Here is a 27,849-nt window from a genome sequence, read left to right on the forward strand (position 1 = left end):
GATTCTCCAGGGATCAGGGAGGGGCACTAACTGGTCCAGTCAAGACAGGACTCAGCATCCTCCAGACGTGAGGCGTCTCCTTCCCAGAAGCGGCGATTCGGACAGGATCTGACTAAGCTTTGGGCCGCGGGCCCGGAGGGTGCGGCGAGCGCAGGGGCCTGAAGGGAGGGTCAGGGGATTAAGCCGCTGGCGGGTCTGACCGCAGGGTCTAGAGAACCAAAGGGCAAGGCCAACCCTCGAGGCTGCTGGGGAGACCGGAAGGGGGGCGGGGACTTTCCGGTCCCCTCGGGCCGCAGCCCGCCCAGTACCCCCGCAGACCCAGTGTGGCTGACCTGGCCCGCGCACAGCACCACTTCAGCGCCGACTGTCAGCCAGGACGGGGACACAAGGAGGGAAGCGGGGCCAGAAGCCTGAACCGCGGCCTCCAACTGCAGGGGAGACGACAACCCAGCCTTGACGCGGCGGGAGCCCCAACCCGCCGCCCAAAGCAAGCCAGCTGCGCACGCAGCTCCGCCCAGAGCCGCTCGCGGCAGGGGCGGGGCCGCTGAGCTGGCCCGAGCGGATTCGCCCAGGCTCGGCCAAGGGCGGGGCATGCCCCGCCCAGCCACGGCTAGCCACGCCCCCTCTCCCCGCCCCTGAGCCCTGCAGGAAATAGGGGTGGGCCCGGGCCTAGCGTGGCGGGAGGAGGGGCAGGGATGTGGCGGAGGGCAGAGTCCTGGAGGGCCTGGCTGCGGGGTAATGAAGCCTCCGCCTTCTTGGGCAGAAGCCTTTAAATACGGGCTCGGGCCCGGGGCTCGGGGTGCGGCGCTTGGTAGTCCGAGGGAGGGACGCGCGGCGAGCGGACATCAGGAGGAGCAGGGCACGCGTGCAGAAGCTGCGGTAGCGCGGCCCGGAGCGAGGAGCTGTCCGAGCCGTCGAGGTAGGAGCGGACGCTGCGCTCGGTGCTTGGAAGGGGGTAAGCGCCTTTCCGAAGTTGGCCCCGCCGCCGGGTCAGGATGCTCCTGGGTCCCGGCGGAGTGTGGAGGGAGCGGGGCGGGGTGTGCGCGCTGCTCCTGGTCGCTCCCTGCGCTGGGTCCCGGGCTCCTCCTCTGATGAGCCCGCGTCTCTTCTTTTGGGCTCTGGGCGGGAATCACTTTTGGATCTGCTGCCCTGGGAATCACTTTTGGATAGCTTGGCCTTGTTATTCATGACTTGCGAATCTTCCAGCTGCATCTCTTTCTGTTTTTTTCCCCACTTTCTGACTTGAAACAAATGAGATTTCCCTGGCGCCTCAAAAAGCCGAACATCCACCGAAGGAAGCGGTCCTCTGGTTAGGGACCCCATTTTGGTCTCAGTCATAGTCTTTTGTTTGTGTTTAGAGTCTGCTCACCTGGGGGGCTGCAGCTTTCCTCACTGGCCGCTCTTCTTAAGAAACCAAAGAGAAAACGAAGCCAGAAAGCCCATTTGAAGGGGAAATCCTAAGATATTCTATCCTGACATCTCTATGGGCTGTCCTGGAATCCATTGTTGGCCGCCACACCATATAATTGCTTTATTTCATGTCACGGAAGAGCTTTCTTGGGTGCTTCAGGAGATCATTTTTGTATGAGACTTTGAAAAATTCTACCTCTTATATATAGGAAGATGATTGAGTAAGGTTGAGAATTCTGGTATATAGAAAAGAGGGATTCACTGGGAGGGAGCTTTTCACGCGTATACAGAGGAGTAGCTGTCCATTGACTGCCCTCAAAGACACAGTGAGTCTTTTAGTTTCTTCATATCCCCTGAGAAATGGAGAACAGTAGTCTGGTCTGTTTCTTCAGGGGTGTTCTGGAAATGAAAGAGCGTACTGTCTGCTCTGAGATGTGCTTGTCAGTACCCAGCATCTAGTTTAAGGTAAGTGGTAGACAACCCTGACTGAAAGGATCCCATTTCTTCTCCCACTGCTGTACTCCTTTCTCTAACATGAAATTTATGACTAATAACATACTCCATCTTCCCTCTTGCTATTTTCACAGCTTTATAAGATACCCTTTAGATATAATGTTAACACTGTCTCACTGATTACCTTTTTCCCTCACTGATTAACTTTTTCCCTCACTGATTAACTTTTTCCCTCACTGATTAACTTTTTCCTGGGTCAGGCATCTGTTAGTATTTAATTTTTGGAAATGGCTAAGATGATGTGTGAAGTTGGTGTATCCAGCTATAACGTGCATTGCCTTAGCTGCTGGGTAATTATGAAGAGTGCGCTGAGGAGGGATGGAAGTGGAGGGGTTATATTCAGTTTAGCTTGTAGTAGGACCGTTGCTATTTGTTAGCACACCTTCTGGGTTGAAATATTGGTCTGAATTTATAAAATTTTAGATGAAGAGTAGTTTTGGAACAGTTTGCTATGACTTCCCCAAGATACAGAGGTGAAAACTCGTTACAAACGGACTCATTCAGTAAGCAAACATTCCAGTTTCCCTGACAGCACAGTAGAGGGTCAGAAGGTACATAAAAGTAGAAATAGAAAATGGAATCAGAAGACATCTGTGTCCGGCGAAGTATATTGCTAACACTGTATCAAGCTCCATATTAAAACTTTATTGAAGATATTATTGAGGGCCGCCCAGTGGCGCAGTGGTTGAGTTCTGGCGCTCCCTTTGGCAGCCCAGGGTTCGTGAGTTTGAATCCTGCGTGTGGACCTACCTACTGCTCATCAAGCCATGCTGTGGCGGCATACCCACATACAAAATAGAGGAAGATTGGTTTGGATGTTAGCTCAGGGACAGTCTTCCTCAAGCAAAAAGAGGAAGATTGGCAACAGATGTCAGCTCAGGGCCACTCTTTCTCACCAAAAAAAATAAAATAAAAGTTAAAAACAAATTTTTATTGAAGCTTCCAAGTGACAATTTATTTGGACTTGCACAGATTGTACATCCAGCTTCTTCAGTAATTTTCCCATTCTCATCTACAAGCCATGCTTCATATGAAATGGCAATGCAGGGATACCCAAAAACACATGCAGTTCTATAATATAGTTTCGTCTGCCATCAATAGTTTACCCCCAGCTGCTGTATGTAAAGCAAGCTGAATATGGCCTGGAAATCAAGATGGTAAGAAGTAACTCTGGGAAGACATGCTCAAGTTCTACCTAATGAAGAGAGAATCTTAGGATTCTGGGCAATCTCTGCAAAAATACTGTAATCAGCCATCTGACCTAAAGATAGTCAAACAACAGTCTTTATCTCAAAAAGATAGGCTCTTATGGAGAGCTACTCATTCATTCAATAAATGTTTATTGAGAACCATTAGCCTGGGAGCACCTTATTAGACTCTGAACTCCTTGAGCCCAAGAGGTGCATCATGTAGACATTCAAGCCATGTTTATTATATGAATAGTAGCTGAATCTGTTCTTGAGATTGAGAGCATAGACTGCCCTAATAACCACTTGGCTGTGGGATTAAGAGGTAACCCCCAAAGATCCTCTGGTCCAAAAATACTTTTGAAATTCCATTTTTTAAGTATTCTGGGTGTATTGGTTTTTTTTTTTTTGAGGAAGATTAGCCCTGAGCTAACATCCACCGCCAATCCTCCTCTTTTTGCTGAGGAAGACTGGCCCTGAGCTAACATCTGCTGCCAATCCTGCTCTTTTTGCTGAGGAAGACTGGCCCTGAGTGCACATCCGTGCCCATCTTCCTCTACTTTATATGTGGGATGCCTACCACAGCATGGCGTGCCAAGCCGTGCCATGTCTGCACTTGGGATCTGAACCGGTGAACCCCAGGCCGCCAAAGTGGAATGTGTGCACTTAACCATTGCGCCACCGGGCAGGCCCTGGGTGTATTGGTTTTAATTAGAGAGGAAGGCTGGCTAGCTGCCCAGTAAGGGTGTTACAGTGTGGTAGTTCTTCAGGTTTTCACAGTTCAGGACTTGATCTTCAGCCTTGCAGATCTGGAAGGCAGATTGCTTTTGTCCCCATGGACCCAGAGTTAGTGAGGCTTTAGGTGCTAGCTGATGATGATTAAGCTTAAAAAAGACTGATGGATACATTAGAAACTGTATCTGTCATATTCACTATTGTATCCACAGTACATAGAACAGTAGTGGCTGTTACATAGTAGAGTGTTTAATAGATGTTTTCTGATTCAATTTTTCCCTAAATAAATTGTTAAATACTTTAAAATCAAGACTTATAGCAGGGCTGGCCTGGTGGCACAGCGGTTAAGTTCGCACCTTCTGCTTTGGCAGCCCGGGGTTCACTGGTAGGGATCCCGGGTGCAGACATGGCACTGCTTGGCAAGCCATGCTGTGGTAGGCATCCCACATATAAAGTAGAGGAAGATGGGTACGGTTGTTAGCTCAGGGCCAGTCTTCCTCAGCAAAAAGAGCAGGATTGGCAGCAGATGTTAGCTCAGGGCTAATTTCCTCAAAAAAAAAAAAAAAAAAAAAAAGACATATCTCTCTCTGGCCAAATTCTCTGCTATGCCCACACAGTAGATCCTTAAATTGGTAATATTAATTTTCCCTGAAGGAGGAGAAGGGAACAGGCCTGAAGCAAGTTGGAGCAATTTTTCTGAAACCGTATGCCAAGCCTTTTCTCCTGTAGAGGTGGGAACAGCGGCAGTGAATGCTGGAGACACACCTTTGGTAAGCCTGCTCCGGGCTCAGCTGTCCCTCCCTCAGGTGGGCACTTTTCAGGAGAGCATTTCCCTGAGCTGTAGCACTTAGCCATCCCAGTGCAGTCTTTTCCTCCCATGCGGTTTCTCTTTCTCCTTGTGTATAGGGCATTGGAGGCCTGGAAAGTGGTAAAGGGCAGAACTGAAAAGTAGAAGAAGAGTGAAGGAATGAAAGATGGATGGTTGCCAAAAGTCGATTTTGCTAGGCTCAGGATTTTTGCTGAGGTGAATCTTGGAATCCTAAAAGTTTAATAGAAATATCATATTTTTATGGCTTCACAAGTGATAATAAGGAACTCAACCCATTTATTTAGATTATTAAGGAGAGAATCTACCAGGTTTAGCATAGTTTAATATTTCCTGGTCAGGACATCCACACAATGGAATGTATAACATTATATAATGGAATGTATAACAGTGTAACTGTTAAAAAAAAGAGAGAGAGGAAATGGACAGGTCTTCAGAATGCCTTAAGTGAAAAAAAGTCAAGTGTTGATAGTGTATGTGGTATTCTACATCCTGGGCAAGGACCTAGCCCCACTCATCAAAGGACCTAGCACCACTCCTCGGGCCATTCTGAGGTGGCGTCCCATACAGCACAACCAGAAGGACCCACAACTAGAATATACAACTATGTACTGGGGGGCTTTGGGCAGAAGAAGGAAAAAAAGATTAGTCCCAAAGTCCAGAAATGGGCTCTGAGATTATATTCCCTACACAATTTGACTTCAGCAATTTACTTTTAAGTATTTGACAATGATCTTAAACTCAATTTCAGCTTTAATCAGAAACCATGAGATGATTAAAGGAAAGTAATTTCTGTAGTTACCAAAACTGTTACACAGATTTTTATTGAAGTAAAACAAAAATACAGAAGAGGGCATATAATGAGTATGGAAAAGTATATAGCTCAATTTTCACCAGTGAACGCACTATCTGTATAGCATAACCACTATACATATCAAGAATTAGAAGAATATTAACAGTAAATCAGAGCCTGCAGTGTATTCTCTCCTAGGCGAAACCCTGGGCCGCCGAAGTGGAGCACGTGAACTTAACCACTCAGCCATGGACTGGCCCCTGGATCTAATCTTAATATCTGTTTTATTTAGCTAAGCCAGTTCCAAGGCTGACCTTTGTACAGCAGCATCTATTGGAGCAAGAATTGCACTGTGGTGTTCACCTTTGAACTTTCTGTCAGCAATCCAAGTTGTTCTAGTGTATTGGAGACCTAAGTAAGGGTTCTTTTACTTCTTAACTTTCTAAATATTAGATCGTTATCATCTTTGTGGCTCTTCTCCAGTAAATATCAGTTACTATAATTTTTTTCCCGTAAGTTTCATGGTAGTGCAGCCGAGAACAGGCTAAGTCATCCAATCAGAATGTTATTTTTTATTACTGTTTTCATAATTCCTAGTGAGTATGAATATAGAGAATCTTTCCAGATATGTCACCTTGACAGTTTTGATGAAGTGTGATGAACATGCAGTGTGATTTCTTTAAATCTTCTGTTTTCAATAGTAGAACAATTACTGTTTCCTTTCTAGTACAATCATGTTTGAAATTAAGAAGATCTGTTGCATCGGTGCGGGCTATGTTGGAGGACCCACATGTAGTGTCATTGCTCAGATGTGCCCTGAAATCAGGGTAACGGTCGTGGATGTCAATGAATCAAGAATCAATGCATGGAACTCTCCTACGCTTCCTATTTATGAGGTAAATCATGGTAAACAACTCTTTGTTTTCTTACTATTTTTGTTAAATAACTTACTATTAATGTAAAAATCTATGATGGCAGCTGATAAGAAATTAAGTGAAAAACCTAGATATGCAATGTTATGGACATTATAATTATCTCAAATGTGCCTAGGGAAAATGACTGGAAAGAAGCATATTAGAATATTAATAATGGTTGTATTAGGAAAGTGAGATTATGGGTAATTTTTTTCCCTTCTCTGTTTTCTCATTTTATCTATTATTATGGTTACCATATTGTAATAGTAAAATTAAAAAGTGGCATTCTGTAAAAATAAAATAAATAAAACTGTGGATGTTTATAACATTGTCATATGTGTATTATATTTTTTGATTGTTATACTTATATCAGGCAAACCTTGGATAGATAAATGATGTCTCCCATATTTAGTGTTTAGTATCACAAATTTGCTTAATTGGAATTTTAAAATTTCTGTGAAGTTAGAGAATTTATAATTAGGAAAAATGCTTCTAATTATTTTATTAAGCTACGTGGGACCCATTTTTAAAAATTTCACTGTAAAATGAGTTCATGATATTATGCTTTTGAAGCCCAACAGAGAAGCATTTGAAAATTTGATGGTAGTACTTTTTCTCCAACATTAATATAGTCTTCTTTTTTTTTCAGAAAAGCTTTGTTATTTATAAGATATTATCAACCATAGTCTTTAAGTATGTTAGGCCTTTGTAAAGGAAGTCTTTTTTTAAGAAAATTACTTGTTTATTTATTTACTTATTCCAGTAACATTCGTTTATAACATTATATAAATTTCAGGTGTGCATCATTATATTTCAATTTCTGTGTAGATTGCATCATGTTCACCACCCAAAGACTAATTACACATGTGCCTACATGTGTACATGCACACGTGCCTAATCACCCCTTTTGCCCTTCTCCCTCCCCCGTCCCCCACTGGTAACCGCCAATCCAATCTCTGTCTCTATGCGATTGTTTGTTGTTGTTTTTATCTTCTATTTGTGAGTGAGTTGTATGGTTTTGACTTTCTCCCTCTGACTTATTTCGCTTAGCATAATACCCTCAAGATCCATCCAGGAAGGGAAGTCTTAATCCAGTTTTATCTGTAAGATAAATCTACCTGCTATTTATAGGCACATGAAATATAGAAAACCATGAAAAGCACCCCTTGGGTAGGAGCCACTCAACATCACGGATTTACTCATATCTGAATCAGACTTAGAATAAAAAAAAAAATACCATTTGTGTATGGGGTAGTTTCTGTTTGTGCTTTACCTTTTCTTCTGCCAGATGACCTGCCCATAGTGCTTCTTTAAACTCCTCAGTGTTATACCATTTCTTTCCCTGTGATAAGTATAACATTACTGCTGTATTTGATTTTGGGGAATTTTAAAAAACATTTTGGAAAGATAACTTGATAGAGTTTTATAGAATTCTGATATCCATAAAAGGGCTGCAAGGCATCTGAAACCCTGTAAGCCATATTTATATCCAATTATTCAGTAATTAACCCTGCCAGCAGTGTGCCCTAGTGATAAAAAACAAAGGGCACCCATCAGAATGGCTAAAATTATTGCTACTGACAATACCAAGTGTTGACAAGGATTTAGGGCAATTAGAATTTTATACACTGCTGGTCAGAATGTAAATTGGTACAGTCACTTTACAAAGTTATTCAGTAGTAGTTACTAAAGCTGAAAATATGTAGTCTGACCCAGCAATTCCACTCCTAGGAGTATATCCAATAGTACATATGTGCACCAAAAGACAGGTAGTAACAGTGCTATTTGTAATAGTCCCAAATGGCAAACAACCTAAATGTTAATCAGCAAAAGAATGGATTTGTAAATTATAATATAATCCTACAATTAAATACTCTACTGAATTGAAAATCAATGAAACTACTCCTGCATGCTATAATATGATTAAATTCGCACAAAAGTAATGTGTTGTCAGACACAAAGTAGTACATACTGTGTAATTCCATCTGTGTAAAGTTCAAATATGGGCAAAATAATCTCTGATGATAAAAGTCAGCATGATGGTAATTTGAGAGCTGGTAGTGACTAGGAGAGAACACACTGCAGGCTCTGATTTGCTGTTAATGTTCTTCCAGTTCTTCATATGCATGGTGGTTATGCTATACAGATGGTGCGTTCACTTGTGAAAATTGAGCTATAAACTTTTCTATACTAATTATATGCCCTTTCTGTATTTTTGCTTTCCTTCAATAAAAATTTTACTTAAAAACAAAAAACAAAGGGTATCCTGAACTAGAAAAAATATATAAACTATTTATAATATATTGGCATTAGACATTTTTCATGGAGAAAACAAAACAAAAAAATCAATTGACCAGGCTTGTTTTCTGGCCAGATTCTTATTATTGATATTACTATTTCCATTATTTGAAATCCAAAACTCTTCTTCCTAAGACTTCAGTGCTTTAAATTTAAAATAGTGTGTTCTACATTGACATTGAACCCAGTTGGGATATAGAGTTAGATTAAGAGAGTTAAGATCTAAAATGATTTCTTTTCCATGTCTTGTTTTTTTCTCAATAACCTACCTTTTAAACAAAGATAGGTTTAAACAAAGAAACAAAGATATTTCTTGTTGTTTCACATTTCTATTTCATAAATAAATTTTTTCTTTGAATCTCTTTACATAGAATATAAAAGATTTGAAAGGCTAGCTAGCGTTGTGCCCATTAGAAGCAGTGTCTGAGTTCTAAGAACTCTGAAATCCCATAATTGTATTGACTTTATTTAATGTTTTTAACTATTTGGTCTTTAAAGTCTTATTTTTATCTCATTTTTAATATGTCTACTCCAGAAAATTAGATGATGATAACATAAGCAGCTATTTCAGGTCTGTACTATTTAGTGTAGCCTACAAAGGAAGTGGGATCTTTTTCCAAAATCCAGCTGGCTTTGGAGGTTAGAAACCTGGCACTGCTACTTTGAAATTACTCTTTGCAAGTGGAATGATTTTCCTCTTAGCAAGTAAATGACTTTAGGCTTGTAATTTTCATGTATCTTTCTTAGACATCAGTTGAGAAAAGATACCTGCTTAAGAAATTACAAATCAGAAGAAAATAAGTGATTTTTGTAAAGTTGTGTTTAAAAACAAAAGACAAAAACTTGGGGAAATGAATTGTGTGACCCAGTCATCTATTTTCAAAGATATGTTAGGCCTTTGTCCCATTTTTGTTTCTTTATTTCATGTTGTAAAATGGACTATTCCTGCACATTTCCTTGGCCATATTGGAGATGTGAAATGTTAGGTGAAATGTCAGAACAGGAAGAACTATAAAAGGAGAAAAACGAATGGCAGGTTTAACAAGTTCTCACTCTGGTTTCTGAGTTGCTTTGTGGAGTAGCTTATACATACTGTTACTGGTTGTGATTTTATACTCACCTGCCTTGGACAGGGCGAAGAAATGTTTTTATTTCCAGCGAAAACTGGGATACCGCTGCAATCAACTTCCTTCTGGAAATCTGTATCCTATAATGCATTTTTCAATATACAATGAAATAGATATTTGTTTTCAAGGATATTAGAAGAATCTATGGCATCAGTTTTTCATTGCAAATAACACGTTTTCATGTCAGGTAGTCCCTATTGGTGGCTAATGTTTAACTGATGGCCACTGAAAGAGAAATGATAACTAATACGTAATTATAATATTTAATGTGCTCTTTTGAATACAACGTCTCCTTCAGAGTTGTTCCACCCTCTCCCCATCCACTCGGGGACTCACTGGACTAATTAGAGAAATATTTATGAGGAAAAAGGGTAGGACTTGATTGTTGATTATATAAGAAGGATGAAGAAGAGGGAGGAATCTAGAATGATAGCCGTGTTTCTGGTTGGATGACTGGGTGCACAGTTGTGCCATTAGTTGCGATAAAAAATGCAGGATGTTGTGACAGTGCTGGGAGGTGAAATGGTGAATTCTCTTTGTTTGGTCCTTTTCGGTTCTAGAGGCTTTGGACATCCAAATAGAGATGTTCAGAGGGCAGTTGGATATATATAAAAGGTTTAGGCAAAGAATTTAGTGCTGGAGATGTAAAGTTAGGATTATGCAGGTAGTAGTTAAAGTCAGAGTGGTTGAACTCTCCCAAGAAGAGCCTGTGGAGAGAACAGAGCCTGGGTCAAGGACAGAACCCCAGACAACTCTAATGTTTGACGGTGGGTGGAGGGGGAAATGCCATAGAGAAGCAATGAAGAATAGTTCAGAGAAGGTGAACCAAAAACCAGACGAGTTTTAGTAGTGCAAGCTCCATAAAGATGTATATGTCTTGATTATGAGTGACCAACATGGTGACCAGCTCATAGTAGGTGCTCAATAAATATCTGCTAAATGAATGAGTAAGCTGTCAATTATGCCAAATATAGGAGAAATAAGGACTGAGACATTTTCACTAAGTTTGGTACTGTAGGGGCCATTGTAACTTTTGCAAGAACAAGTACAAATGGAGGAGACTGAGGAAGTGAGAGAATGTAGGAAACTTATTTTAAGAAGTTTAATTTAGAAGGAAATAAAGAGTGGTCACTGGAGAGGGGCACAGGGTAAAGGCAGTGATTCTATTTATATTTTTTTCTAGGTCTGATAAAGGATCAAGCATGTTAATAAACTAAGGGCGACAAATCACATAGAGAAGGAAAGGTCAAAAGCATAGGAAGAAAGGAGATAATTGATGGAATAAAGTCTAGAAAGATAGCGAAAGGATGGGATCAAAAATGCGAGGGGAGGATTGGCCTTGAAAGCCTCTCCCTCAGAGACTACGGGGAAGCAAATGAGGATGGGTAAGGATACAGACAGTCTTGTTGGTGGGGATGAGAAATAAGATGACTGACACGTTAGTAATCTCAATTTTCTGGCAGTGGGAAGTAAGATATTCTGCAGAAGATAAAAGGGGTTGTGTTGGGTCAAGTACTTGCAAAAGTGGAGGTTTGGAGCAGTAATCTCAGACTAGAGGGCACAAGTAAAAAGATGATCAGGCCGCATTGGAAACCCAGCTAAATATGCTTAGAATCCATGAGCTTATGTATATTATGGTTTTTTCTTATCTTATAGGCTTATATTTTATGGGCCAAACTATATTCATAAAAAAGTAGTTATTTTTACTGCCTGCTAAGGAAATAGTAATGCCTATCAGATAAACTATGGTAATAAGATATTTAAATTTTTATTCAGAAAATAGTGTAATAGATGTTAATATTTAACGAAACATTTTGTTTTGTTACCATATTTATTGAATAGTCATTGCTTTTCATTAGCTTTGTTCATTAAAAAGACAATTTAATAACTACATTTTAAAAAACAAAATGGATAATTTGCTTTACTTTTTCTGGGCAAAATAAAAGATAATTTACCCTGTGAAAGGATTAAACTTCTTCCATAAGAAGTACCATATAAATTCTAAATACTAATTATGATAATTACATAATGAATCTAATAAGAGGTAGAGCCCATATTAACTACTTCTGCATCCATTTTAGAGATCTACAAATATCGCATTGATTTTAACAGAATATTGTAGTTGTTCATTTGAGGTCTTAGTATAAATTCTGCATTGCTCCAATTTTAGGTTATTTTAATTTAAACATTGGGAGATTATGTATAGGACTGAATTAAATCTTCTCTGCAAAATCCCAACTCCGTAATCTGTCACTCTCATTTTCTAGAACCTAGTCAAAATAACTAAGGAAATGGTTACTGTGACTGGTGACGACATAGTCGTGGTTGTAGTGGTTCATATATTTTGCTGATCTTGTTATACGTTTTAGTCAAATTAATGGAAATTTGAGTTTACATTTTATACTTCTTCTAATTGCTTATGTTAAAAGGCCTCAGAACCATGAAGAAAAAGTGAATTGCCTCTGGATATAATTCTAGCCCTGTGGCCCCTGAAGTGGCTTTTTACTTTGCTATATAGAGAGTCTTCTAAACGTCCATAATCTTGTGGATGTTGTTTGCACCTTCTCCTCTAAGAAGAGTAAGCTCAATGGTTTATGTCTGTTTTGTTTTGTTTTGTTTTTGCTTTTTATTATGGAAACTTTGAGACATGTAGTAAAAGCAGAGAGAATAGTATAATGAATCCCCATGTGCCCATCGCCCTGTTTCAACAGTTTATCAACATGGCCAGTCCCCAGTCCCAGCTACCACCATCCTGTTTATTTATAATTTCGTTCATAAACATTTCATTATGTATCTCTAGAAGATAATAATTGTTTTTAAAACCTAAGTATGTCACCACTATCACCAATAAAAATTTTACCAATTCTTTCTTTTTTTTTCAAAAGACTTTATTTCCTTTTTCTCCCCAGCCCCCAGTAAATAGTTGTATATTCTTAGTTGTGGGTCCTTCTAGTTGCGGCATGTGGGATGCCTCCTCAGCGTGGCTTGATGAGCAGTGCCCTGTCCGCACCTGGGATATGAACCGGTGAAACCCTGGGCTGCCGCAGGGGAGCGCGCGAACTTAACCACTTGGCCACGGGGCTGGCTCCCCAATAATTTCTTTATATCAAGAATTCTTGGGCCGCCCACTGGTGCAGGGGTTAAGTTCACGCATTTGGCTTCGGCGGTCTTGGGTTCGCCAGTTCAGATCCTGGGTGTGCACATGGCACCACTTGGCAAGCCATGCTGTGGTAGGTGTCCCACATATGGAGTAGAGGAGGATGGGCCTGGATGTTAGCTCAGGGCCAGTCTTCCTCAACAAAAAGAGGAAGATTGGCACAGATGTTAGCTCAGGGATAATCTTCCTCAAAAAAAAAAAAAAAGAATTCTTATACATATCCTTCTTCCCACAGTGTATTTGAATCAGAATCCAAGTAACATTCATACATTGCAATAGATTTGTAACACTTAAGTGTCTTTTAAGACCATGATATTTTATCTCTCTTTTCTTCTCTGTTTTTCTCTTCAGTTTGTTTGTTGAAAAAACCGGGTTGTTTATCCTGTAGGAATGTTTATAGTCTGGATTTTGCTGATTGGCCTCGTCTGGTCAGATTTAGACCTGATTTTTTGGGGGGCGTGGGGGTAGGAATACTTGTTAGGTGTTGTTGTACAGCTCAATATTCTGAACAAAACTTTATCTCCTGTTAAATTGTATGGGAAAAGTAACAAAATTTTCAATAGAAATGTTTCTTACAGTGGGACTTAGAAAAAATATATATTTATGTATGTATAGAGTAAATATTGACTGTTTCACAACCAGTTGTATGGCCTGAATTCTTGGGTGTAAAAACCTGTGTTCATAATGATGAAGCAAAATCAAATGTTTGCTCGAAATCACAGAAGACATTGAATTTTCTGATAATTGTGTTGATTCTTACACAACAATCAGGCACATGGTAAATTATGACACAGCATTAAAATGAGCTACTGCTTTAATTGTGGCAAGTTCACTTTTGCTTTATTTACATGACTTACGCTTATGACCTGTGGTATATGACTTTTGATTTTTCAACAAAGGTGTTATTTGAGAACAAGTATAGACCTTTGAATTACAATATAACCTTCTCCTTTAACAAACATAATTCTTTACTGTTAGATTATCTCATAGGATTGCTTTATTTTTTTCTTTTTAGCCAGGACTAAAGGAAGTGGTAGAATCCTGTCGAGGAAAAAATCTATTTTTTTCTACCAACATTGATGATGCCATTAACGAAGCTGATCTTGTATTTATTTCTGTAAGTATTTTTCTTTGTTATGTGAGTTTTAATGTATTCTTGTTTTTACAGAAGTTTCATTGTATTTTAATCGTAAATCCACTGATGTTAACTCACAGCGTTACTTAGTGTAGAGTTGTCCACTTGAATTTTGGTTGTCACTGGCTTTGTCCAACACTTCACCAAACCCTATAATCATCTGGTCAAGTATGTCATTTCAGATCATTGAAGAGATAAATTCAGAGTAAGGTCTAGTCTGAGATCTAGAATTAGGAAGTGCTGGTAACATGTGAGCACATGTGGTGATAGGATATATACTTTATCACTTCTTGTTTCCACTGGTTGGTAGAAGTGAAGGAAAGAGGATCAGATAAAGTTCACCTGCAAATTTATAGGCATCTTCAATCTAGATGAATTATGTTCCAAAAGTCATTTTAAATTAATTGTTTGGAACTTGGCATATGTTGGATGGATTATCAGGCTAGCCCAGACACCTTCAGCTCGTAATATGACTACACTATTTTATCTTCGTAATGAAAAAAAAAATAGAACCAATGCTTGGGAGTAAACTCTGGTAATCCAATGTTTAAACCAAGGTAACTTATTTCTTGCTGTCCTGGTAACCATCTACTCAAATATTCTGCTTGTGATGGTATAGTTATCACCAGTTGGTAGCTGAGCTAGGGTGTTATATGACTCAACACCTTTAAGGCCTTAAGGAATAATGGGAAAGCTGATGGTATGAGTTTTGACTGGGTCCCACGAGGTAAAGGAAAGCAACGCCATGGGGTCCATAGAGGGTAGATGCTGTTGAATTAATTATGCATATTGTTAATGATTGTAAGCTGTTGAATAAGGGTTGTTTTCTCACTGGTGAGACAAAAGCAGTACTGTGAAGACGTGAACTCCAGAAGAAAATGGTAATGAAGACAACGGTAAAACTGTGTTATGAATTCAGTCTCTCTTGTCCTCCTTAATTACTTCTATGACTCACCTACCCATCCTCTTCTTTATCTTGCAGAAGGTTAGAGTAGAGGCATAGGAAATAAAATATTTTGGAGTAGGTAGGCACTTGGAGAAAATCAAGAAGTTGCATTAGTCCAGCTTTGGATAACCAGAGCCTGGAATGGGAGTAAGGGAATTTTCCGTTGAAATATATTTTAAAAGAATCTATTCTCAGGCAGTAGAGTTCACCATAGGGTGGTATGGCACAGACAGTTAATGTGTTACACTTGCCTCTCTGCAGACTTTGTATACCTGTTAGGGTAATTTATTCTGTATAACTCATATCTAGTTCCCATTATTCTGTGGATCAGTTTTTTTCTTTTTTTGCTTGTTGGATACTTTTCCTTATGGAAAATATCAATATACAAGAGATGAAGATAATAGTATAATGAACCCCTACTTACCCATTCTCAATTGTCAACAGTTATCATGGCTGATCTTGTTTCATTTACTGTTTCTCTCCCTTTCCTCCTACCCAAGATTTTTTTTTTTTTGAGGAGGAAGATTAGCCCTGAGCTAACATCTGCCACCAATCCTCCTCTTTTTGCTGAGGAAGACTGGCCCTGAGCTAACATTCATGCCTATCTTCCTCTACTTTATATGTGGGATGCCTGCCACAGCATGGCTTGCTAAGTGGTGCGTAGGTCAACACCCAGGATCCAAACTGGTGAACCCCAGGCTGCTGAAGTGGAGTGTGTGAACTTAACCTCTGCACCACTGGGCCGGCCCCCCAAGATTATTTTTAATCAAATTCCAGATAGGAATAGTAGTTTTATACAAATCAGTTTTCAATTGTTATCTTAGAGCTCATTTACAAGAGGAAGCCATCTGGTCATCTCTCATCTCAAGCATGTTTCACATTATCCCATCAGCTGTCTTTGCCCTTCTGTACTCCATTGCACCCTGACTTCCGTGCCCAAGTCTTTTCTTAAGTTGTTCCATGCACATAAACAACTTTTTCCTCCTGATTTTCATACCTCAATTCAATCTTCAAGTTTTGACTAATTTTGCCTTGATTTGTTTATTTAGTTTCCCATTAGGTTATGAGTGTCAAGAGAAGAGAATTGGTACTACTTACCACTGGTTCAAAAATTATTCCTATATAGAATTTTAGACTTTTCAGAGTACTTTTACTTTTATCAGTGTTATAAAACTCATGTGTTAGACTTTAGAGAGTGTGTTGTGCTCATTTTCCAGTGAGATCGTTGAGGCAAATGCAGCCATACTTCTCCATGGCTGCATGATATAGTTAAGTCAAAACTAAATGCCTAGACTCTGGACTCATGATTTATTTTCCTTTCTATTTGATAGTCTTTGTCTACATAGTATTCTGTATCCTGAAGATGCTGGATAATTTCTAGCTTTAATGAGCCAAGAAAGCATTTGTGAATGATACTTCAAACATTTTTTAAAAGCTGTTGATATAGGTCTATAAAAAAGAAGAGTAAAAAAGGAGTGTAAAGTTTAGTTTTAAAGACCATGATAATATATTACATACAATAAAGAGAGGAGGGGCCCGTCTGGTGGCGCAGCAGTTAAGTGCGCACGTTCCACTTCAGCGGCCTGGGGTTCATCAGTTTGGATCCTGGGTGCGGACGTGGCACTGCTTGGCAAGCCATGCTGTGGTAGGCATCCCACAGCTAAAGTAGAGGAAAATGGGCATGGATGTTAGCTCAGGGCCAGTCTTCCTCAGCAAAAAGAGGAGGATTGGCAGCAGATGTTAGCTCAGGGCTAATCTTCCTCAAACAAACAAACAAACAAACAACAAAGAGAGGAAGAAGAGAAAACATACATTTCATTTCAGACCGTGAACTTCTAGAGGATGAGATCTGTTTCATTTGTCTTTATATCTCATTCATCTGGTTTTTTTTCTTCTTCTCCCCGAAGCCCCCCAAGGACATAATTGTGTATTCTAGTTGTGAGTGCCTCTGGTTGTGCTATGTGGGACACCACCTCAGCATGGCCTGATGGGCGGTGCCATGTCCACACCCAGGATTCGAACCAGCGAAACCCTGGGCGGCTGAAGCGGAATGTGCGAACTTAACCACTCAGCCACGGGGCTGGCCCTCCTTCATTCATCTTTATATGTATATCTCTCCAAGGGCTTAGGTTGGAACCTGCCTGGCCTGGTATCTGACACATACATAGTAGTTTCTCAACAAAAATTTATTGAATGAGTTCTCCAGATGCTTCAAGTTGTTCCTTTTAGTGATCATATTTATAAAATGTCTTATTTCCACATAGCTAATAGAGGGTTAAATCAGGGCTACTGATAATAGTTAGCTTCCCAATTGACTAGTTAATTGATGGTCTGGGCATATCTTGAAGTCACTGAATGGATATCTCACAGATATTCTGTTCTTAATCTCGTATACTTTCATCAGGTGAACACGCCAACAAAAACCTATGGAATGGGGAAGGGCCGTGCAGCAGATCTGAAGTATATTGAAGCTTGTGCTAGACGCATTGTGCAAAACTCACATGGGTACAAAATTGTGACTGAGAAAAGCACAGTTCCCGTGCGGGCAGCAGAAAGTATTCGTCGAATATTTGATGCGAACACAAAACCCAACTTGAATTTACAGGTATTAAAAAGGGAAGCATTAGAATCTGGCTCTTCTTATGTAGCTATCAATACCTTAAAGTTGTCCATAATTAATTCTAGCTTAAAACTTTCCTTTACATTGGGATTCTAGGTACTGTCTAACCCTGAGTTCTTGGCAGAAGGAACGGCCATCAAGGACCTAAAGAACCCAGACAGAGTACTGATTGGAGGGGATGAAACCCCAGAGGGCCAGAGAGCTGTGCAGGCACTGTGTGCTGTATATGAGCACTGGGTTCCTAGAGAAAAGATCCTCACCACTAATACTTGGTCTTCAGAACTTTCCAAACTGGTTGGTACATAACATTCAACTCTCCATTAAATTTAAAGCCAAGGCGTGATTTCTCTTAAGCCTAATAAGCTACATAGATACTTTCTTAATATTGATAAAAGACATGCTTTTGAAGATAATTTCCTTGTACATTATGAGATATTTTTCACAAGGGGGATCAATTATTACAGCATAAAATATTCTAGAAAATTCTAAAATTTTAATAAAATGTAAGATAAAACGAAGGGTACATTAAAATAGTAATTTTGAAAATCACTCTTTCCCTTCTTTTACCCTCTTTCTTAATCATCTTTCTTCCCTAATTTAAAACATTTCCCCTTACCAACTCATCCACTGCCTCCTCAAATTAAGCCCATCAGTCGCTTTTGTAGCTCCCTTGGTAATTTGTATCAACTCAGTGAAATATAATCCAGATGGATAATATTGCTATTTTAACCCATCGTGCTTTTCTTTCTTTCTTTCTTTTTAAGGCAGCAAATGCTTTTCTTGCCCAGCGGATTAGCAGCATTAACTCCATCAGTGCCCTCTGTGAAGCAACAGGAGCTGACGTAGAAGAGGTGGCAACGGCCATCGGAATGGACCAGAGAATTGGAAATAAGTTTCTGAAAGCCAGTGTTGGTAAATTGAAATTTTTCTGTGCATAAAGTGGGTTCATTTAGCTAGATCCCCAATCTTAAATAATGATTAAAGTAATCATTCCATTTTTCATGTGATCTTGAGCCTATCAGGGACTTTCTAAGTGAGGAAATAATTCAATGTACATTGTTTAATGGTTACTGACTGATTAGTATGATAAACATGTTTCAGTGTTTTAGGAGAAATAAATTAGTATTTAGTTAGAACATTTAGGAAGAGTAAGTTTGGGAGACCAGATGGGAAATAATTCGAGTAACACCTTATTGAAACCAGTAGTAAGAAATTCTCTATCATTTGCTTTTCCTACTAATATTCGTTTGGAAATGTGGCCTTGGTGAAATATAGTTGATCCTCATTATTTGTGGATTCTGTATTTGTGGATTAGCCTACTCACTAAAATTTGTTTGTAACCCCAAAATCAATACTTGTGGTCATTTGCAGACCTGAACAGAGCAGAAAAAATTTGAGTCCTCTTCCACACACATTCCCAGCTGAAGCTGAATAAGACACTGCTCTTGCCTCTTGCTTTCAGCTCTCATACTTGTTTTCAGCTCTTTTTGTGGTTTATTTAATGCCGTATTTCTCACATTTTCGTGCTTTTTATTGGTAATTTCACTGTTTAAAATGGCCCCGGGTCTACTGCTGAGGAGCCAGAAGGCTGTGGTGTGCCTTATGGAGAAAATGCACGTGGCTGGATAAGCTTCGTTCATGCATGAGTTACAGTGCTGTTGGCTGTGAGCTCAATGTTAGTGAATCAACTGTATATATTAAATAAGGTGTCTTTAAACAGAAACATACATAAAACAAGATTACATATCAATTGGTTGAAAAACTATGAGCAGAAGCTCACAGGAACCTAACCTCGTACTTCCGCTAGAAGCAATGCTTCAATATTTGCTAATTCAGTGTTTATGACAATTTTGTAGAACATAACTAGTGGGTATAATGAGAACTAACTATATATTTGGATATAAGTTAATAAGGTCGATGTAAAGGTAAATAGAGTCTTTTATAGACTGAGACATAGGCAGCCCTTCCTTGTGTCTCATGGCCTTATGCCATTTCTCAATACTGGTTTCCCTGGCCTTTTCTGTGTTTTTGATATTTTTTTCTAGCTGCCATTTAATAAAAATAGCTACTACTGAAGGCATATTATGCACCGTGTTCTGAACCAGCACTTTATATATCTCGTTTGTTAATCCTTTTAACCTGTTACAAAGGTGCTGATATTTCCTTTATAGAGGTGATTGAGGATCAGGGAAATTTTTGCAACTTGCTCAAAGTCATACAGCTAATGAGTGCTGGGTGTTTCTAACTCAAAGCCCATACAACCCTCAGTGTACACTGCATTGCACTAGAACAGGGGTGGACAAACTATGGCCCCCTGGCCAAGCTAACCCACAGCTTGTTGTTGTAAATAAAGTTTTATTGGAACATAATGCTCTTTTAATTACATGTTGTCTGTGACTGCTTTCTAGCAGCAGAGGCAGAGTTGAATAGTTGTCCTGGAGACTATATGGCCCACAAAGACTAAAATATTTACTGTCTGGCCCATAAAAGTTTGCCAGCCCTGTGCTAGAGTTAGTGATGTGGGGGCAGTATACCAGATGAATGAGGGAAAAAATAGAAAACATAGCCATAATGAAACTTCAGCTAAATTGTTTGGAAATTATTTATAGAATTGGTTAGTCGATTGCAAAGATCACATAATTTATAGACTCACTAATTTTTCAACATCCGAATTTTATTAAAAATCTTAGCATAGGCCATCTGATTTAGTGTGACAAAGAAATTTATCAGGGCCCGCCCCCGTGGCCGAGTGGTTAAGTTCTCGTGCTCCACTGTGGCAGCCCAGGGTTTTGCTGGTTCGGATCCTGGGCGCGGACATGGCACCGCTCATCAGGCCATGCTGAGGCGACGTCCCATATGCCACAACTAGGAGGACCCACAACTAAAAATATACAACTATGTACCGGGGGGCTTTGGAGAGAAAAAGGAAAAATAAAATCTTAAAAAAAAAAAAAAAGAAATTTATCACTTGATTCAGTTGTGTGGTTCCCTAAATGAAAATATTGTCCTTTTTTTTTCTTCAGGTTTTGGTGGGAGCTGCTTTCAAAAAGATGTTCTGAATTTGGTTTATCTCTGTGAGGCTCTGAATTTGCCTGAAGTAGCTCGTTACTGGCAGCAGGTATTAATCTTTCTAGTCAACAACTTATGATTAACTTCTAATTAAAACATGTCACCCTTTGTGAAATGTTTCTGATAGGATTTATTTATTCCAGGAACTCAGCTATGATCATATTCAATTTTGTTTATTTTAGGTTTATTTATTGGACTTCTGTGTTTTTAATTTGTCTTTTTTGCTAATCAACTGTGATAGAAGTTTCTGCTAAACCAGTATTTCTTCTAATTTTATAACTAAATTTGCTTCCAGAGTAAAACAAGAACTATTACTCTTAATTATAATTCTTCTCTATCTTGAAAAGCATGGAATCAAAATCAGGGAAGAACCTGTATTGTAATGCTTTCACGTGTTTACCGTGTGTTGATATTTGTGTTGTCCCTTTGAGATTCCCAGAGCTAAAATTAGAGACCTTTCCCAAACTGGAAGCAGAGTTAACATTTATTGAGTGCTTGCTCTGGGCAGGCACTCTTTTTAAGCACTTTGCATGTAGTATCTTAGTACTCATCACTAATATTATCCCCCATTTATAGATGAGGGAGCCGAGGCTTAGGGGCATTAAGTAATTTGTCCAAGATACCAGCCAATATACCTACCTTTCCCAAATATTTTTTTCCCCAAGTTTATAGTTTTTTGGCAGCGGATGGGAATGTAAGGAAATGCATATTTTTTAGGCAAATGTACACTTTTAAGTTTATTTCACTCAATCCGGCATGATGGCTTTATCCTACTGTCCGTCTTGGGGAAAAGGCAGATAAAGCCTCGATTTTCCAACACTTTGGACTCATTTCCCAAACTCACAGGGTTTGAGACAGCCCCTAGAAGCTTAGAGCCTTTAAAAATAAAAAAGTCTTTTTCCTTATATTCATCTGGTCAGCAATATGAAGTCTTGTTTATAAACTCTTAGGAGAGTAACAGATTAGGTGATCAGAGACTTTTACTCTTACAACAGTTAAAAACTTTGCCAAATGTGTGTGGGGTTTTGGTTCATCGGAGGCACTGTGACTGTACACTGTTTGCCTGTTCTTTGTCTACTTTCTCCTCACGCTCAATCTTGGTGAGGGGTCGGGGGGAAGCATATGAGGGAGTACTCTGGGATTTGGTTGCTTACATCCTGCTTCCACAGGGTTTGGAGAATTTGGCTCAGGAGAAGAGTTTTCTCTGTGCCTTATTTAGGATGGCCTCAGAGCTGGACCTCAGATGGGGTTGAAACGTAGCTGTGCTCCCCATCTTTACATCCATCCCAGCCCGATGCATGGAAAGTTAAGCCAAATGGAAATTAAAATTTTCAGGATGGCTTTAAGGAAAGGGGGGTGGGTAATTCTTTTTTTTTTTTAACCTGTAGATACAAAAGAGGTTGGTTAATCTTTGCCTCCTGTTAATTTATAAGGCTTATATTCATACAGTAGTACTCACCATAAAACTCTGAGCAAGGCATGGCACAAGCTGCACCTCTTTTAACGGATCATCGCGTAATTGTCCATGTCATTGCAGGTTATAGACATGAATGACTACCAGAGAAGGAGGTTTGCTTCCCGGATTATAGACAGTCTGTTTAATACAGTGACTGATAAGAAGATCGCTATTTTGGGGTTTGCATTCAAAAAGGACACCGGTGATACGAGGTATCAGTTCTTTAAAATATTTCAACCCCTTTGAGAGTGTTAACACCTCCTCTTATCTTGATTTTTGATTGGTGGATATGTGTGTGAAACACAGGTCTGTATATAGTATAAACAATAAAAATAAAGTGAACATCCATATCCTCACAGAAATAGAATCTCACCTGTATATGAAACCCCTAGGTATTAAAAATATATGCTATTTAAAAGTTTAGCAGGGAGGAGGGAGGTGGGAAGAGTGAAATAGGGGGTAAGAGGTACAAACTTCCAGTCATAAAATAAATAAGCCATGAGGATGTAATGTACAGCAGAGGGAATATAGTCAACAATATTTTTTGGGGGCCAGCCTGGTGGTGCAGCTGTTAAGTGCGCACGTTCCGCTTTTCAGTGGCCTGGGGTTCACTGGTTCGGATCCCGGGTGCGGACATGGCACCGCTTGGCAAGCTATGCTGTGGTAGGCGTCCTACATATAAAGTAGAGGAGGATGGGCATGGATGTTAGCTTAGGGCCAGTCTTCCTCAGCCAAGAGAGGAGGATTGGTGGCAGATGTTAGCTCAGGGCTACTCGTCCTCAAAAAACAAAACAAAACAAAGCAATATTGTAGTAACTTTATATGATGACACATGATTACTAGTCTTATCAGGGTGATCATTTTGTAATGTAAATAAGTGTCAAATCACTATGGTGTGCATTTGAAACTAATACAATATTGTATTTCAACTGTACTTCAATAAAAAAAAAACAGCTTAGCAATACTGATTTTTTTTTTCCTTCAGAGAATCTTCTAGTATCTATATTAGTAAATATTTGATGGATGAAGGTGCACACCTCCATATATATGACCCAAAAGTACCGAGGGAACAAATAGTTGTGGATCTTTCTCATCCAGGAGTTTCAGAAGATGACCAAGGTAAGGCTTTGAGTCCCACGAATCACTTTGAATATAGGCTCCAACACTTGTTTGTTCTCTAGAAAGCTTTGGTTGTTCAGTTTGTATCATTTATATCTTTGGTAGGCCCGCTTTTCAACCCCGTTACTCGAAAATTAAACTCTTAGGCGTTGTTTCGTCAACTTTGTTCTGAAGTGATGAGCTGTGGATTGGTCTAGTGATTTTTCCTACATATTCTTCAATCCTCAGAGGTTCCAGGAAATGCTTCAAGGTTGGGAGTTCTCCAGGCCCCCATCACTACCCCACTCACGCTTCAACCAGACCATTCCATTTCTGTCAGACCCTCAACGCCTGCAATCCTGGTGTTAAAATGCATCATTTCAAATAACTCCTTTCCTATTGCCAATTCTTTCTTGCTGTTGTTACAGTGTCCCGACTTGTGACCATTTCCAAGGATCCGTATGAAGCATGTGATGGTGCCCATGCTGTTGTCATTTGCACTGAGTGGGACATGTTTAAGGTGAGGTGACAGAAATGGTATTAAGGACAATTTTAGAGGTGTCCTAGTATCAGTTGGGGTTGTGTATGTGTTCTAACTGTTCTTTTGGTTCTGTCTTTACAGGAATTGGACTATGAACGCATTCATAAAAAAATGCTGAAGCCAGCCTTTATCTTTGATGGACGACGTGTCCTGGATGGGCTCCACAATGAACTACAAACCATTGGCTTCCAGGTAACCATGATCCTGGACTGGTTTTGTTTCATTTGTTTGGTCATTTGCTTTTTAATGGTTTTGCATTTTAGAATTTTAATATTTCCATATTTAGCAATAACATAACTCTGGGGTAACTTGACTATGGGTCAGTTTTCTGGGAAGTATCTATGGGATTTTTGTAACTATTTCACCATCTCCTTAAATTTATGATCTAAAGGTTATTTCAGTGTTATATAATAGTAATATAATATCTAGGAAGTCGTCAGTTGCCTATCATAGAGGGACAAAATGTGCCCTGCCTTACCTCATATCGTAAGGATCAAGTAGGAAATATGCCATTTTTTTTTTTTAACTTTTTTCCTGGAGCCACCGATGCTGCTTTCCTGAACTGTCTGCAACACACCAACCCCCTCAGAGGCTGGATTGCTTATTCCTATATGAAAGCTTTGAAAACTGTAAAACGCAATACATTTGTCCCGTGTTGGTATAGGATGCTGCAGCTTCTGAGTGCTCAGCACTGTCCTGTGCTGTGAGAGGTCTGAATGGAAAGCATGAGAGCTTCAGTGGTACTGGCCCTCTTCTAATTCAAGCTTTGTCAATTAGTTATGGAATGTTTAGAGAGCTGACAGGAACCTCGACCTAGAATAGTACATTTATATGTTGCATCTATTTCAATTCTACCAGGGGTCCCAAAAGTATTAATAAGAAGACACTACTTTCCATTTCCTCAGAGCAGTGTGTTGGGGGTGGGAGGCTCTGGGAGGTTGGTGAGGATAAAGAAATATGCCAGGAGATTGCTGTCAGCATAGTTCTGGAGCAGAACAGAGAGGGGCTGTGTTTAGAGCTGGCTGTGGGCGTCTGCTCAGCACCAGCTGTCAGGAAGAGGTATCGATAAGGTCTCATCTACTGTTCAAAGTACACGATATGGTTCTCTTAACCTGTCACCGACTTGTTGAAGATTCATCTTACTTAGAATTTAGTGCCCACTTCTCATTCATGAGTTTCTGTTGCAGCAAGGATCAAACGGCATCCTTGTCTATTAACACTCCAACAAGGACCTTAGGGACTCTTCTATTCCACTCCTCCTTAGTGAGTAACTTCATGACTGTTTTTCCCAGTCATGACTTAAACTCAGCAATGTTATTTTTTTAAAGATTATTTACAAGGCATAGACAAATTTTCTGTCATTCCTGTTTTACTCACCTAACAGAGAAAGTATGTAAAAAGATATATATTTAAAATGAGTTTGAGTTCTTCTAAGTTAACTTTTCCTAGTAAGGTTTAAAAAAACATTAGCAGGGGCCGGCCCCGTGGCCGAATGGTGGAGTTCATGTGCTCTGCTGCGGCGGCCCAGGGTTTCACTGGTTTAGATCCTGGGCACGGATATGGCACTGCTCGTTAGGCCATGTTGAGGCAGCATCCCACATGCCACAACTAGAAGGACCCACAACTAAAAGATACAACTATGTACTGAGGGGATTTGGGGAGAAAAAGCAGAAAAAAAATTAGCAATGGAATCACTAAATAAAGAGAATTTGTAAGTCACTAAATAAGACAACTGGTTAATACAAAGTAGAAGCCCTTTCTTTGTGGTACATGTCAGAATTAAATATCAATTTTTAATTTAAAAGACATTTATGAAAATCGTGTAGTATATTTATCTCTGCTGTAGATAAACTTATGACTATTAAAGAAGCAATGTCTTTAAAGATAAGATTGATGATTTGGGATATTTGGGAAAAAGTTTAAAATGTACTATGCAGAAAAAAATTGACTATCAATTATTTACTGAAGCCTGACTTGTATGCCAGACACTGTGCTGAGCGCTTTATCTAATTTGATTCTTACTACAACCCTTTGAGGTAAGTGGTAGTAATACCATTTACAAGCAAGGAAGTAAGACCTAGAGAGTTTAGGTAACAAATTATCAGTCAGGATTCCAACTGGGGCCTTTCATACTCTGAAACCTGAACTCCTGAAAACTATGCTATTACAGCTTATGCATGGTTTTTAGAATAAAGGAAATGGACATGAGAATGGAATATGAGACAGAATGTGAATTAACTGGAATCTAGTCTGTTAATTGCTTTCATATATGCTACTAAAAAGTAGTGGCATGTGAACTCTGAGAGGGTCTGGTGTTGGGAGTGGCAGGAGTTAGAGGGTCTAGATATGAATATGAAAAGTGTAGTGTAGATTGACTCTAAAACATAAAAAATAGAGAAGGATCCAAAGATCTTTCATAGCAACCCAGACAACCTGAGAAACTTTGTCTGCTTTTATAAAGAAAAAATATTCTAGGTTTTCTCCCTTATTATATTTCATTATAGAGTTTTTATATTTATGTATTATAATTGTTAATATTTTTCTTTCCAAATCCATTTTGTTTTCCTAGATTGAAACAATTGGCAAAAAGGTGTCTTCCAAGAGAATTCCATATGCTCCTTCTGGTGAGATTCCAAAGTTCAGTCTTCAGGATCCACCTAATAAGAAACCCAAAGTGTAGACATTGCCATTTTTATTTGTAATTTTTTTGGTACTTCAGAATAGCAAATATCTATCTCATATTGAATGGTAAATGAACCAAGTGTTTTTAAGGAAACAAAACTATTTTTTTAATAATCAAATTTATACTAGCTATGTGGGAATTAGCATATCTGTTAATTATGAATCTAGAATATTTTTTACATATTTTTATAATATTGTTACCTCAGTGATTGGATGAGTGGCAAATAATCATGTTGGTTTTAATGGTGTCAATTTTTGTAAGATAAAAATTAAAGTTCAAACACTTTTTACTTTACAAAATATCCATAAGCAGCACTTTAATATTACATTGTAAATGCAAAGGTACTCTTCGGTTTTTCTGATCATCAGTTTATTTACTTGTCATTGGATATGTATTTTAAACCATGAAATTGCTATGCTAAATACTGCGCTAAAGGTGTTAACCTTTTAGAAAGTGTTATGGAGACTTAGAGGTTTCTGGATTTATGGGTAAGATGTTTTCCAAGCCATTTCTTGTCTTTCTGAACTTAGAAGGAGGATGCAGTGGACAGAATAAGGCCTTGAGTGCTTTTTTTCTTTCTTTCTTTGTATATGCTCAGAACATTTTTCCTGTGCTTCCATAACCCTCCAAGTACGGTTTGGTTAATGTTGCATTGCTCCTCTTGTTTTAATAAACTGTGTTGTTGGTTTTTTAGTCCCAAAAGATCACCATTACTCATTTCCAGTCAATCCGAATGAGATTAAAAGGCAATTTTTTTAACATGAAGAGAAAAATCAGTAGTATGGTCTATTTTATTCCTCTACACTGCTCATTTTTCCTCATTGATCGTTATTTTTTTAGTCCAGGAGCCAAAAATATTTGTTACCTTGACTTTGCATTTTTATTTTACTCATTGCAATTTTTTCCCTTTTTCTTTAAATAAGAAAACCAATAGAATCTCATGTATGAATTTAAAGACGTTGACTTTACAAATTATGGATAGCATAATTTCTAAAATAAGAATTTTTGTGTATTTCCATCTGCTTTTTTCTTGTCTCTTGTTGACTTCTATTTGATTGTTTTCTCTTGTGTTTTATCATTATTGACATATGGCAGATGTCCATTTGCTGCTTATGCTCTGCTGGGAGGGTACAAACTGAGTGACACAGATACAGGCCTCATTCTTGAGGAATTTTGCAGTTCAATAAGAATACACAGACAAATACAAAGATGACACAGAGACGTTGTCTGTACAGATACAAGTACATAAATAAAATATTCTGCATCAACAACTGCGTGGGTGTAGTTTTGTCATAGTGCAAGTAACTAATGAGTCACGACGATCTGACATTAGACAGGAAA

At 39.1% G+C, this 27,849-nt stretch overlaps 1 protein-coding gene across 9 annotated transcripts; it reads left to right on the forward strand.

Moving 5' to 3' along the window:
• UGDH (UDP-glucose 6-dehydrogenase) lies at window positions 1-27,776 on the forward strand. 9 transcript variants are annotated; one of them, XM_070615123.1, is made up of 15 exons: window positions 680-955; window positions 1,803-1,875; window positions 4,500-4,615; window positions 5,757-5,879; window positions 6,192-6,360; window positions 13,976-14,077; window positions 17,446-17,646; window positions 17,758-17,955; window positions 18,426-18,573; window positions 20,685-20,779; window positions 22,268-22,398; window positions 23,172-23,305; window positions 23,713-23,804; window positions 23,907-24,017; window positions 26,395-27,776. In XM_070615123.1, the coding sequence occupies exons 5-15, from the start codon at window positions 6,199-6,201 to the stop codon at window positions 26,503-26,505; spliced, it is 1,485 nt and encodes a 494-aa protein (XP_070471224.1). In that variant the 5' UTR covers window positions 680-955; window positions 1,803-1,875; window positions 4,500-4,615; window positions 5,757-5,879; window positions 6,192-6,198; the 3' UTR covers window positions 26,506-27,776. The 9 variants fall into 9 exon arrangements, with proteins under 9 accessions (XP_070471227.1, XP_008531099.1, XP_008531100.1 ...); XM_070615125.1 differs by lacking the exon at window positions 4,500-4,615 and having other exon boundaries at window positions 680-919; XM_070615124.1 differs by lacking the exon at window positions 4,500-4,615 and having other exon boundaries at window positions 797-955.
• The last annotated feature ends 73 nt before the right edge of the window (window positions 27,777-27,849 follow it).

Source organism: Equus przewalskii, chromosome 3 (assembly GCF_037783145.1).
Source record: "Equus przewalskii isolate Varuska chromosome 3, EquPr2, whole genome shotgun sequence".
Lineage (NCBI taxonomy): Eukaryota > Metazoa > Chordata > Mammalia > Perissodactyla > Equidae > Equus > Equus przewalskii.

What these genes read in the sequence shown, in the direction of transcription:
- UGDH (XM_070615126.1), top strand. Translation starts at nt 6,199, where the DNA reads ATGTTTGAAATTAAGAAGATCTGTTGCATCGGTGCGGGCTATGTTGGA. An exon ending in AGTTTCAGAAGATGACCAAG is followed by an intron (nt 23,306 to 23,712) that starts GTAAGGCTTTGA and finishes CTGTTGTTACAG; the next exon opens with TGTCCCGACTTGTGACCATT. An exon ending in CTGAGTGGGACATGTTTAAG is followed by an intron (nt 23,805 to 23,906) that starts GTGAGGTGACAG and finishes CTGTCTTTACAG; the next exon opens with GAATTGGACTATGAACGCAT.